The sequence below is a fragment of the Mercenaria mercenaria genome, chromosome 10 (genome assembly GCF_021730395.1).
Source record: "Mercenaria mercenaria strain notata chromosome 10, MADL_Memer_1, whole genome shotgun sequence".
NCBI classification, from domain to species: Eukaryota; Metazoa; Mollusca; class Bivalvia; order Venerida; family Veneridae; genus Mercenaria; species Mercenaria mercenaria.
The window spans coordinates 16,279,233-16,293,762 of record NC_069370.1 but is presented as its reverse complement, the minus strand read 5'-3'; the positions used below and the strand labels follow the sequence as shown (position 1 = coordinate 16,293,762).

At 35.5% G+C, this 14,530-nt stretch overlaps 1 protein-coding gene across 1 annotated transcript in view; it reads right to left on the bottom strand.

Annotated features, from left to right (window-relative positions):
* The window catches only part of LOC123559745 (myosin-7-like), a 34,397-nt gene extending 19,926 nt beyond the window's left edge, over positions 1–14,471 (bottom strand). Inside the window, exons 1-3 of the mRNA XM_045351805.2 lie at positions 14,399–14,471; positions 6,810–6,966; positions 5,725–5,834 (exon numbers count right to left, since the gene is read on the bottom strand). Of these exons, the coding sequence (XP_045207740.2) occupies positions 5,725–5,834; positions 6,810–6,893 (194 nt within the window). The 5' untranslated portion in view covers positions 6,894–6,966; positions 14,399–14,471. The remainder of the gene's footprint in view (positions 1–5,724; positions 5,835–6,809; positions 6,967–14,398) is intronic.
* Positions 14,472–14,530: the final 59 nt, after the last annotated feature.

Sequence of the window (14,530 nt, the reverse complement as noted above, 5' to 3'; positions counted from 1 at the left end):
AGTCCTTCATATGTTACACTTCAAACTTTAAGGATATCATGGTGTAATAGGCTTCAATTTCACCAAAAGCGTACATACAACTTGATAATGTAAGTTTTAAAAATGTCAAACGATAGAAATAAGATGCATATTGACAAGTTATATAGTGACAGAAGTTCTCAAAAATTTCCTTTAGATTACCTCCCCTGATAATTTTGGTTTTTCATGAGTTACAGCCCCTGAAAACTAGAAAAACAAGAGGACCATGATGGTCCTGAATCGCTCACCTCTTCCCACATGACCCAGTTTTGAGTATGACGTCGTTTTTTCTATTATTTGACATAGTGACCTAGTTTTGGAGCTCATGTGACCCAGTTTTGAACTTGACCTAGATATTATCAAGATAAAAATTCTGACCAATTTTCATGAAGATCCATTGAAAAAAATGGTCTCTAGAGAGGTCACAAGGTTTTTCTATTATTTGACCTACTGACCTAGTTTTTGATGGCACGTGACCCACTTTCGAACTCGACCTAGATATCATCAAGATGAATATTCTGACCAATTTTCATGAAGATCTCATGAAATATATGGCCTCTAGAGAGGTCACAAGGTTTTTCTATTTTTAGCCCTACTGACCTAGTTTTTGACCACAGGTGACCCAGTTTCGAACTTGACCTAGATATCATCAAGATGAACATTCAGACCAACTTTCATACAGATCCCATGAAAAATATGGCCTTTAGAGAGGTCATAAGGTTTTTCTATTATTTGACCTACTGACCTAGTTTTTGAAGGCACGTGACCCAGTTTCCAACTTGAACTAGATATCATCAAGGTGAACATTCTGACCAATTTTCATGAAGATCTTGTGAAATATATGGACTCTAGAGAGGTCACAAGGTTTTTCTATTTCTAGACCTACTGACCTAGTTTTTGATGGAACGTGACCCAGTTTCGAACTTGACCTAGCTATCATCAAGATGAACATTCTGACCAATTTTCATGAAGATCTTGTGAAATATATGGCCTCTAGAGAGGTCACAAGGTTTTTCTATTATTTGACCTACTGACCTAGTTTTTGATGGCACGTGACCCACTTTCGAACTTGACCTAGATATCATCAAGATGAACATTCTGACCAATTTTCATAAAGATCTCATGAAATATATGGCCTCTAGAGAGGTCACAAGGTTTTTCTATTTTTAGCCCTACTGACCTAGTTTTTAACCGCAGGTGACCCAGTTTCGAACTTGACCTAGATATCATCAAGATAAACATTCAGACCAACTTTCATACAGATCCCATGAAAAATATGGCCTTTAGAGAGGTCACAAGGTTTTTCTATTATTTGACTTACTGACCTAGTTTTTGAAGGCACGTGACCCAGTTTCGAACTTGAACTAGATATCATCAAGGTGAACATTCTGACCAATTTTCATGAAGATCTTGTGAAATATATGGCCTCTAGAGAGGTCACAAGGTTTTTCTATTTCTAGACCTACTGACCTAGTTTTTAATGGAACGTGACCCAGTTTCGAACTTGACCTAGCTATCATCAAGATGAACATTCTGACCAATTTTCATGAAGATCTTGTGAAATATATGGCCTCTAGAGAGGTCACAAGGTTTTTCTATTATTTGACCTACTGACCTAGTTTTTGACGGCACGTGACCCACTTTCGAACTTGACCTAGATATCATCAAGATGAACATTCTGACCAACTTTCATACAGATCCCATGAAAAATATGGCCTTTAGAGAGGTCACAAGGTTTTTCTATTATTTGACCTACTGACCTAGTTTTTGATGGCACGTGACCCACTTTCGAACTTGACCTAGATATCATCAAGATGAACATTCTGACCAATTTTCATGAAGATCTCATGAAATATATGGCCTCTAGAGAGGTCACAAGGTTTTTCTATTTTTAGCCCTACTGACCTAGTTTTTGACCGCAGGTGACCCAGTTTCGTACTTGACCTAGATATCATCAAGATGAACATTCAGACCAACTTTCATACAGATCCCATGAAAAATATGGCCTTTAGAGAGGTCACAAGGTTTTTCTATTATTTGACCTACTGACCTAGTTTTTGACGGCACGTGACCCAGTTTCGAACTTGACCTAGATATCATCAAGGTGAACATTCTGACCAATTTTCATGAAGATCTTGTGAAATATATGGCCTCTAGAGAGGTCACAAGGTTTTTCTATTTTTAGACCTACTGACCTAGTTTTTGATGGAACGTGACCCAGTTTCGAACTTGACCTAGATATCATCAAGGTGAACATTCTGACCAATTTTCATGAAGATCTTGTGAAATATATGGACTCTAGAGAGGTCACAAGGTTTTTCTATTTTTAGACCTACTGACCTAGTTTTTGACGGCACGTGACCCAGTTTCGAACTTGACCTAGATATCATCAAGATGAACATTCTGACCAACTTTCATAAAGATCCCATGAAAAATGTGACCTCTAGAGTGGTCACAAGCAAAAGTTTACGGACGGACGGACGGACGACTGACGACGGACACCGCACGATCACAAAAGCTCACCTTGTCACTTTGTGACAGGTGAGCAAAAAACAAGATTTTCTCCTTTTCTCTACGGAGAATTTTAGATTTCTTTTTGATATTTGTATCAGAATCATATAATGGAGCTTTCTGCCGCAAACTTTTCTCGAAACTCAAGTTCAGATTTTCATAATCAAAGAAATTATGTATTTCCCATAGGCATCAATGTTAACTTCAATACTGATTATCTCCCCAAAAAATGATAAAATTTGAAAAATCTCTTGCTGAAAAGTTTTTTAATTTTGAATGTCTTTAAAGTGACTAAATTTCATTTAAATATTACCATCCAGTTACAAGATGTGAAATATGGCTATTACACCATGTTATCCTTAAGAAAAAAACACCCATTACTTCCTCTTTATTACTAGTTTTATGTTCACACTTGATGTGGAATTGTTACAGGGCCAAAAAACATCAATGTTAAAAGTCGGAAGCTTAGATTTCACAATGGCAAATATTTAAAAGTCTAATTACTTGTTTAAAGCACATCAATACTTTGAAATTTTGCAAAGCAGTCTGTAGCTACAGAATGAATATTCATACAAAATTTAATTACTTTCTGTTAATTCAACCATGACAGAGCAAAAAGAAAATTTAGTATTGTGAACATTCAGACTTTTAAACACTGATAAATACCTGCCCAAGAACCATTCTATGCAAGCAGTAAACAAAAAACTGAGAAATGATAGAGCTTCATAAAAGGAGCGAATTCACGTAATATTTAGAGACACGGTCAAGCAGACTTGTCGTAAAAACTATTACATACATTGTATACTTGGTATTTATAAAATATAAACAAAGTTTGTTTTAGAAGGAAGATAACACAATCCTGAAATTGGGTTCTTTAAAACATACTTTTTGGCATATACTCTGTTCGCTCGAACTCGAATATTTTAAAAACCACCCATTGCTGGAACTTATCATCAGGTCCCGGAAAAATCTATATACCATCGACCTCATTCGAAAAGGACGAACTTGCATTTTTGCCAAAAACATTTTAAGTCATTTTCGAAAAGGTAAAGTGTTCCCACATCTTTTGCAAAGATATCGGATACAATAGCCATTCACAAAGGTCAAAAGTTGTCACGTGAGGAAAGGAGGTATAATAAATTTCACTGACATGCGAAAAAGACGTATTTTAAATGAAAACGCCATTTTGCACAAATTACATAGTTTTGAGTATTGATTAAAATAAAATGCAAATTCAATAAATAAAACTTTTTCGAATTCTTTTAAATGATATTCATTCAGCGGAATGGTGTGGCTTTTAAGATAGTTTTTGCACAAAATTATACATCTTTTTGACGCTGATTTTTTTTAAAATTGTATAGTTCTATTTACAGATATGATGTTTTTTTTTAATTTACGTTTCTTGTGTCTCCTGAAAAATTAGCATTTTGCAGGTACATCCTTTTCAACTGAGGCTGACGATAGAATGTATATTGTTTGGTGACTCGAACTGATGATAACTCTAACAAATTTTTCTGGTCCTGTCAAGTTTGAGCAAACAAAGTTTGACTATTATACATTTTTTACCAATGAACTTTCAGTAGACTGACCAACATTGTAAATCCTAATTCATTCAAAAAACTAGGGGTTAAAAACTTCTACATTTACAATGAGTTTGATATACAATATATACCTGACATTGAGAAATAACAACATTAAGTATAACTTAATAACAACATAAGTATAACTTAAACAGAATGATGGTTTTAATCATTGTTGCAAAAGCATCTCAGATGCAGAACATTATTCTTGCACTTCATATGGATATCTTATAAAATTCATATGACAAAAATTCCTACAAAGAGCTACTTCCACAACACACAATTTGCAATATCTTAGAGAGGACATCAATTTCTGTGAAGAGTGTGTGAATAAGTCCACCAATCCTACTTCAAGTTGTAAATTAATTTCTATTTTACAAGACTTCAGGATCTCAATTATCTAATACCTCAGTCACACATATGGCGCGGATAGCTACGTCTAGCCACGGATAGAAATGCAGTATTCCATATCAATCCGTACCAGAGCCATACGGATTGGTACGGACTGATACAGATTACTACTTTAAGGTACGGCTCAAGTACGGATCGATACGGATTACTTCGTTTCTAACCGTGGCTAGACGTAGCTATCCGCGCCGTACGTGTGACTGGGGTATAAGGTAGGGCATCCCTTATGGCAATCAGCAATTTCAATCTGATCACTTAACCTGTATGCAATTTCAACATTTCCCAGCTGGTACGGAAAAACACAATGTTTGTTTGAGTTATATAAATGGTCGATTAATATCTAAGTAGGATAATTATGGAGATTGCATAATGGCACAGAAATTGCTGAGCATCATTACTGGTCCAATACCTTAACTCAATGAATTGTTTTTCCTTATAACTGACTGGAACCTTTTTTAGAACATGCACAACAAGATACACACAATAAGCATGCCATTTGTAGGGCATTACACAATATCAAATAACAAGACAATTATATGACAAAAATGACATTAAATTTTTACATACAGCGCGCTTTGAACAACTGAAGTATATAATTGAGACACGCCATGAGAAAACCAACGTAGTGCGTTTGCAACCAGCATGGATCTGGACCAGCCTACCCATCCGTGCAGTCTGGTCAGGATCCATGCTGTTCGCTAACAGTTTCTCTAATTGCAATTGGCTTTGAAAGCGAACAGCATGGATCCTGACCAGACTGCACAGAAGTGCAGGCTGGTCTGGATCCATGCTGGTCGCAAACGCACTATGTTGGTTTTCTCATGGTGCGGCTGATATAGTAGTAAGTGCTCGTACCTATGATAATACCTTTATACACATAAGTTGGCATACCTTTATACACATAAGTTGGCAGACTGCACAGATAACAAAAGAGATAAAAGGATATTTTTAAAATGCATAATGTATGAAACATGAAGAGAAAATGCAGATTGCTTTAAGTCTAATACTATTAAAATACTATTCATCAAAGTTTCACTATATTTATACATAATTTATATATGTAGAGAACATGATTGATGTTTTTACTAAATGTTAGTACTTACTTTATCATATATTAGCGCGGTGTTTACACTCTTAAACCCCACCAATAATACATAGTTGAGAGGTCCGAAACACATTTTGAGAGGGCATTCAAGTAGAATATTACCTCTTAAATCCAACTTCAACAACTTCTCTCTCTCGTTTTGTGATAGTTGTATTCTTTGCTTTCCTTAAATCATCCAGTCTTCCTCTCAACGTGGATACTTCATGTTCAAGCTAGAATAGGAAAATATTCATATGCGTTAACCTTTAGCCTGCTAAATTTCTAAAATGGACTGGTCCATCTTCAGTTTGGGCAGTACCACTATTTGAAAGGGTGTTCACTGAAAATTTACTGACTGACGGATGTGCAGGCTGATCTTGGTCTGCACCGGTCGGAAAGGCAAAACCACTTGCCACCAGCAGGCTAAAGGTTAATATCCAACACAAGTTTTTAACAGTTTTATATATTAATGTGAATTCAGTACTATAAATAGATTTTGTGATGTATTAATCCAGGATTTTTTTTTTCAAAAACCACATTTATTTCACCATAACATTTAAAATTTAAAATCTACAAGTTCATGTCTTAGTATGTGATAATTTTGTCAAAAAAGAAAAATGACTGTATTAAGTCACATCATATTTGTAAAATTATGACTCCTTAATACATAATTATGTTGGGCAAAAGTTTCCAACGTTTTCCCATTTTTTTTGCCTGTATTTCAATGAAAGCTTTCAAATCAAAAGAAGGAATAATTTTCATGCATTTCCTGGAGCCAATCCGCAAAATTTAATCATAAGGAAGCAGTAATATTCCCATTCATGTTCAAACCCTCAAAAGTCAAATTCCATTCCCCTAGAGCTGCCAAAACCATAAAAATGATTTCGCAGGATAATACTATAAAATCATTAATATTCATGGGGGAGGGCACTATGTTTCATAGGTTTCATGGTTGTGTCGTGTCAAACCAAAATCTAATCCTATAAAAAAGATATAAATTTCTCATTTATTTAATTTCAAAAGTTAAAGTCTGTGAATTTATATCCTAAAGAAAGAGCTATTTTGACCACATGCTCTTTGCATGTGGTCTGTACCCTGCCCCTGCCAAATCCACCAAGGTCCCTCCTCTATTACTATGATTCAAAAAGACAAGAACATGAAAATTTGTGCCAGCTCCCCCCAACCCCACAAAAAAAAAGTTCTGTTACCTCTTTCACTTTGAATTTGAGGGAAGCGATTAGTTCCTGGTTTGCTTTTTCCGCATCTTTATTACCTCTCGCGGTAGTACTCATGATGATAAAATGTCTCACTTTCAGTTTATATATGCCATTCCTATCAATGCTTCATTTACATCGTAACATATAACTGAAAAGGAAAATGAAGAATGTTGATAGATATAAAATGTATACAAGACCCATTTGAGAATATGCAGAAATGTCTAACAATTAATCTAACTAGCATCCTTCAGTTATATGCCAAGTAGTCTGGCAACCGACTAGATGATCATTTTCTAAAAACATTTTTCTAAATTTCTACTTTTTTGCTTTTACCTCAGCAAATTTTACAATAGCTGAATACTCTCAGGAGTTATCTCCTGTGAACGAACACTTTTAGGAGTTAAATTATCTCCTGTGAACAAAACATCAGGTCTGAATACAGACTATGTGCCCACTGAAAGTTCACAAAACAACAGTTAACTGAACACTAAAAAATACATGGAGGTATCTGTTTACACTTAAATTGTTATAAACAATACAGTTACCCTATCATACAAAAACATATCTTTTTAAAAATATTGCCATCGCTTTTGACCCTCGTCACTTGCTCTCATACATTATGGGGCATTATATGAAACTAAATACGAAAGTTGATGTAAAATTGTGATAAAAAATTTTGACATCCAACATTATAAATCTGTCGTGTCACAGAAAGCTTCAATATACCTTTTTAGTCAGATTTATTTAAAGTTTGAACAATACTCTGTTTATAATAATCATGGCATAGAGCAGATAGATAAATCATATGAAAAAACTGAGCTATAATAAATTGTCAGCGTGGAATGAAAAATTATCATTGTGTCGCACTTTGTGGTTCAACACTTCAGACAAAATTATTATTTTTGTTGGGTTTAATGTCGCTCCGACACAATCATAGGTCATATGGCGATTCTTCAGCTTTGATGGTAGAGGAAGACCCCAGGTGCCCCTTTGTGCATTATTTCATCATGAGCAGGCACCTGGGCAAAACCACCGACCTTCCGTAAGCCAGCTGGATGGCTTCCTCACGTGAAGAATTCAACGACCCTAGTAATCTCGAACCTACATTGATGAGGGGCAAGTGATTTGAATCAGCGAACCTTAACCACTCGACCACGGAGACCCCTCCTCAGACAAAGAGATCTTTGCTAAATGTTTAATTAGCTTTAAATGAAAGTTTTATGGAATGACTTGTTTAAGGTAGTAGACCTGTACTGATCCATTGAGATAACGTATTCTCATTAGGCAATTAATTCAGCATACTCCATACATAAATTAGCTCAACCTGACTTTCAGACAAATGCGGAAAAACTTATGCTTAAACATGATTGTACAATATTGTTTTTATATATTCATGGATAGATCATTAAATTGCTAATAAAAGACATTATCTGATTTATGAAATATTGCTTATTTTGCATAAAATATATATTTTTTCCGATCTCCATGACCTCCACTATTTGGATTCATTTTTATCGCGTGTTCCAAATCACTTCTGCTGTTACTCATTTCTGCCTGTAGATGTCAATCTATACTCAAAAAGATAAGAGAAAGTATTATTTATTTGTGTGTACACATCACCAGACAAACATTTTTCAGGTAATGACAACAAATACTACATATGGCAAAAGTTAAACAAGAGGACCATGATGGTCCTGTGAATCGCTCACCTCTTCCCACATGACCCAGTTTTGAGTATGACGTCGTTTTTTCTATTATTTGACATAGTGACCTAGTTTTTGAGCTCATGTGACCAAGTTTTGAACTTGACCTAGATATTATCAAGATAAAAATTCTGACCAATTTTCATGAAGAGCCATTGAAAAATATAGTCTCTAGAGAGGTCACAAGGTTTTTCTATTATTTGACCTATTGACCTAGTTTTCGAAGGTACCTGACCCTGTTTTGAACTTTACTTAGATATCATCAAAACTGGGTGAACATTCTCACTAATTTTCATGAAGATCTCATGAAAAATATGGCCTCTAGAGAGGTCACAAGGTTTTTCTATTTTTATACCTACTGGCCTAGTTTTTGACCGCACGTGACCCAGTTTCGAAACTGACCTAGATATCATCAAGGTGAACATTCTGATCAATTTTCATGAAGATCCATTGAAAAATATGGCCTCTAGAGAGGTCAAAAGATTTTGATAATTTTAGACCTACTGACCTAGTTTTTGACCGCAGTTGACCCAGTTTCAAATTTGATATCTAGATGAACATTCAGACCAACTTTCATACAGATCCCATGAAAAGTATGGCCTCTAGAGAGGTCACAAGGTTTTTTTATTATTTGACCTACTGACCTAGTTTTTTAAGGCACGTGACCCAGTTTCAAACTTGACCTAGATATCATCAAGGCACACATTCTGATCAATTTTCATGAAGATCCATTCAAGGGTATGGCCTCTAGAGGGGTCACAAGGTTTTTCCATTTCAAGACCTACTGACCTAGTTTTTGATCGCAGTTGACCCAGTTTCAAACTTGACCTATATATCATCAAGATAAACATTCAGACCAATTTTCATACAGATCCCATGAAAAATATGGCCTCTAGAGAGGTCACAACATTTTTTCATTATTTGACCTACTGATCTACTTTTTGAAGGCACGTGACCCACTTTCGAATTTGACCTAGATATCATCAAGATGAACATTCTGACCAATTTTTATGGAGATCCGGTCACAAGTATGGCCTCTAGAGATGTCACAAGGTTTTTCCATTTTTAGACCTACTGACCTAGTTTTTGACCGCACATGACCCTGTTTCGAACTTTATCTAGATATCATCAAGATGAACATTCAGACCAACTTTCATACAGATCCCAAGAAAAATATGGCCTTTAAAGAGGTCACAAGGTTTTTCTATTATTTGACCTACTGACCTAGTTTTTGAAGGGACGTGACCCACTTTCGAACTTGACCTAGATATCATCAAGATGAACATTCAGACCAACTTTCATACAAATCCCATGAAAAATATGGCCTCTAGAGAGGTCACAAGGTTTTTCTATTATTTGACCTACTGACCTAGTTTTTTTGACGGCACGTAACCCACTTTCGAACTTGACCTAGATATCATCAAGGTGAACATTCTGACCACTTTTCATGAAGATCTCATGAAATATATGGCCTCTAGAGAAGGTTTTTCTATTTTTAGACCTACTGACCTAGTTTTTAAAGGCACGTGACCCACTTTCGAACTTGACCTAGATATTATCAAGATGAACATTCAGACCAACTTTCATACAGATCCCATGAAAAATATGGCCTCTAGAGAGGTCACAAGGTTTTTCTATTTTTAGACCTACTGACCTTCTTTTTGGCCGCGCACGTGACCCAGTTTCGAACTTGACCTAGATATCATCAAGGTGAACGTTCTGACCAATTTTCATGAAGATCTTTTGAAATATATCACCTCTAGAGAGGTCACAAGGTTTTTCTATTTTTAGACCTACTGACCTAGTTTTTGATGGCACGTGACCCAGTTTCGAACTTGACCTAGATATCATCAAGGTGAACATTCTGACCAATTTTCATGAAGATCTTGTGAAATATATGGCCTCTAGAGAGGTCACAAGGTTTTTCTATTTTTAGACCTACTGACCTAGTTTTTGATGGCATGTGACCTAGTTTCAAACTTGACCTAGATATTATCAAGGTGAACATTCTGACCAATTTTCATGAAGATCTTTTGAAATATATGGCCTCTAGAGAGGTTACAAGGTTTTTCTGTTTTTAGACCTACTGACCTACTTTTTGGCCGCACACGTGACCCAGTTTCAAACTTGACCTAGAATTTACCAAGTTGAACATTCCGACCCATTTTCATAAAGATCCCTTGAAAACTGTGACCTCTAGAGATGTCACAAGGAAAAGTTTACTCACGCACGCATGGACGACGGACGCTGCGCGTTCACAAAAGCTCACCTTGTCACTTCGTGACAGGTGAGCTAAAAACAGTTATGTTTGTATACGTTAAGTATCTGTGTGTGTACACATTAAACAACCATAGCTTTTTATAAAATTTACTACTTTTCAAGCGATATACATGGCATAAGAATGTCGTGTATTGACTTGAGATGCTAATTTTTGCCGAGTTCGAGAGACACTTTGAATTAGATTAACCTGCATTTGAATTTATTTGAGTATAGACTGTGTGTCTAAAAGGTAAATTTTATTTACCATTGCTTTGTGAAACAATTAGATATATATCTAACATAAGCTCTGTACTGTAGAGCTTTTGAGCAACTCTATATTAAGAACAGTAAACCAATATTAAATTCCCTTATCCCCAGCAATATGCTGGTACACATTTACATGTAGCTGGGTCGATTGAGGCAAACATGATAAAATACCTTGCCCAAGGACACACCACAATGGGAGTTGCCAGGAATCAAACCAGGGGCCTTCACCTCGGTAGGAAAGCATCTTAGCCCTCTCGACCAAAGTGTCCTTGCAGTTTTCAAAACCCGGCCGGCCTGTGGACAACATGGATAACAAGAGCTGTCCGTAAGACAGCCAAGCTCGACTATTCGAAATATTGTCACAGAAGCAGGAAATTATTACCCAAAATGTTAAATATCAAAAGAGTTTTAAGTTCGAAAGGGGACATAATTTGACCAAAATACATATCAGAGTTATGGGACTTGATGCTATCAACTAGTTTTATAACCCCGAAGAAACATGTTAGGTTTCAATTCAATATCTGCATTAGTTTTGGAGATTATCTTACTAAGTAACTTGCATGTAAACTTTAACCAGAATTTTCCAAGTCCAAAAGGGGGCATAATTTGTTCAAAATACATGTTAAGAGTTATGGAACTTGACCTAGTGAGGTAGGTAATTGATCTAGAAAAAGAAAAAATAAGTTTCAAATCTATATGCCTTTTAGTAATAGCTGTATGTACTTGCACCCAAAACTTTAACCAGAATTTTCTAAGTCCAAAAGGGGGCATAATTTGCCCAAAATACATGTCAGAGTTATGGGACTTGATTCTATCAACTAGTTTTATAACCCCGAAGACACGTGTGAAGTTTCAATTTAATATCTGTATTAGTTTTGGAGATAGTAACTTGCATGTAAAACTTTAACCAGGATTTTCTTAGTCCAAAAGGGGGCATAATTTGCCCAAAATGAAGGTCAGAGTTATGGGACTTGGTGCTACAAACTAGTTTTATAACCCCGAAGACACATGTAAAGTTTCAATTCAATATCTGCATTAGTTTTGGAGATAGTAACTTGCATGTAAAACTTTAACCAGGATTTTCTTAGTCCAAAAGGGGGCATAATTTGCCCAAAATACATGTCAGAGTTATGGGACTTGACCCAGTGAGGTAGGTAATTGATCTAGAAAAAGAAAAAATAAGTTTCAAATCTATATGCCTTTTAGTAATAGCTGTATGTACTTGCACCCAAAACTTTAACCAGAATTTTCTAAGTCCAAAAGGGGGCATAATTTGGCCAAAATGAAGGTCAGAGTTATGGGACTTGGTGCTATCAACTAGTTTTATAACCCCGAAGACATATGTGAAGTTTCAATTCAATATCTGCATTAGTTTTGGAGATAGTAACTTGCATGTAAAACTTTAACCAAAATTTTCTAAGTCCAAAAGGGGGCATAATTTGCTCAAAATACATGTTAGAGTTATGGAACTTGACCCAGTGAGGTTGGTAATTGACCTAGAAAAAGAATAAATAAGTTTCAAAGCTATATGCCTTTAAATGATAGCTGTATGTACTTGCATGCAAAAACTTAACCAAGGTGTGACGCCGACGCCGACGCCGACGCCAGGGTAAGTAGAATAGCTAGACTATTCTCTGAATAGTCCAGCTAAAAAACTTTGCAAAGGTTTGGTTTCACACAACTGGCTAAAGAAAAGCTTAATGATCTCACACAGGGGTGTACATTCCTTATTAGACAAGTTACATAAGCAAGTGCACCATGTCTAAATAAGGGTCTGGGCCTAGGACTTAGGTCTGGAATCTAGAGGTCTGGCATATAAAAAATGGTATCAAGTCAACTCGTCCCCCAGTTAACTCGTCCCCGATTTGGTCATTTCGTCCCCCAAAATTGGTCAGCTCGTCCCCATTTTGGTCAACTTGTCCCCCTTTTGGTCAATTCGCCCCCCTTTTGGTAATTTTGTCCCCCTTATATTTTAGGAATTTTTCATAATATTTTTGACTTTGAAAACTTGTATTTACAATCATCGTGAGTTTTGAAGGAGTTATATTGGAAATAGTTAACTTGGTCATAATAAAAGAAAGTTTTAATTAGAAATACAATAAAGAATAAATAAATGGCTAATATCTGGCACATATGTTTTACTAAAAATAACCAACATGCTTTATATTAATTTTTGTCATTAAAATAAAAAAAGTACTTCAATAGTAGGGAGACAGTGGTTTCTAAAAAAAGTAGAATGAGCATATCCCTGCATACGAAATGTGTTAAAGGTTATTAATCACATTAAAAGGTGTTGATTGGGCTGATTGGAAGGTGTTATATTAATGGTATTTAATTGCATGAGATGTTGTTGATTGACTGAATGAAATGTGTCAAAATTTTCCCCTTGTATAATTAAATGTGTTAATAGTTGATTGGAGTGAGGAAATTATTTGTTATAAAAAAAGTTTAATAAAAAGTTTAATCTTATACAAGAGTTTGAAAATAAGCAGCATTAAATACTGACATTTAAACAGCAATCATGTTGTCCAACATAGCAGACTTACAAAAACAAAGAGAAAAAAACACCCCAGAAAATACTCCTTGTTAAATCAAAGAAGTATAAAATACACAGAATGGCAACTGGCTGTAATCTCGCGTGAGCTCGTGTCAGAGCGTGATTCGGCGTTATCTTACTAAAAACAAACATAGGCGAGCATGGAGTTACAATTTGTACCTTTAAAACTACATTTACTTCTAAAACAAAATTAGTTTAATGTGAAATGGTCTTAAGACACGAAGTACACGTTTTTTTTGCCATCGACAGAAGCATGGTCATACGGTAATAATTATTTTACCGATGAATAATTGCTTTCGCATACAAAATGGCGCGTGGAGAAAGCTCCACTTCCGGTAAACGAGATCTCGTTTTTTTGTCACGGGAGGTTGGCGAGATTTGCTCTATATGCCTTTCAAGTTGCCAATCTATTTATTTTTATAGCTCTTTGGTTAAATCGATCATTTTTAAAGCAAAAAGTTTTAAAAAAAACAAACGAAAACTTTTGTATATTTTTAGCATAAAATATACTTATTTGAAAAAAAAAACGACTTAATTTATCATACTTTGATTTTTTTCAAAAATACGTTTTAAAAAGCGGGGCCGAAAATGGGGGGACGAAATGACCAATTTGAAATCACCGAGGGGACGAAATGACCAAATCGGGGACGAGTTGACTGGGGGACGCGTTGACAAGGGGACGAGTTGACTGTAAATCTATAAAATTGACGCAAATACATCCCATTTTCGTAGAATATTTAAATCTTAATAAATTGGAAAAAGGTTCTTAAACTTCACTTGCATAATCCGTATACCTCATCTTATACTGTAAATACAATCAAATTGTTGACAGATTGCTAACAACTTTTCGCCATGTTAACCTTTGACCCCATCTCAAGGTTCAGAGTTCAGTCGCAATTTCGTAAAAAAAGAAAATATTAAAAAAA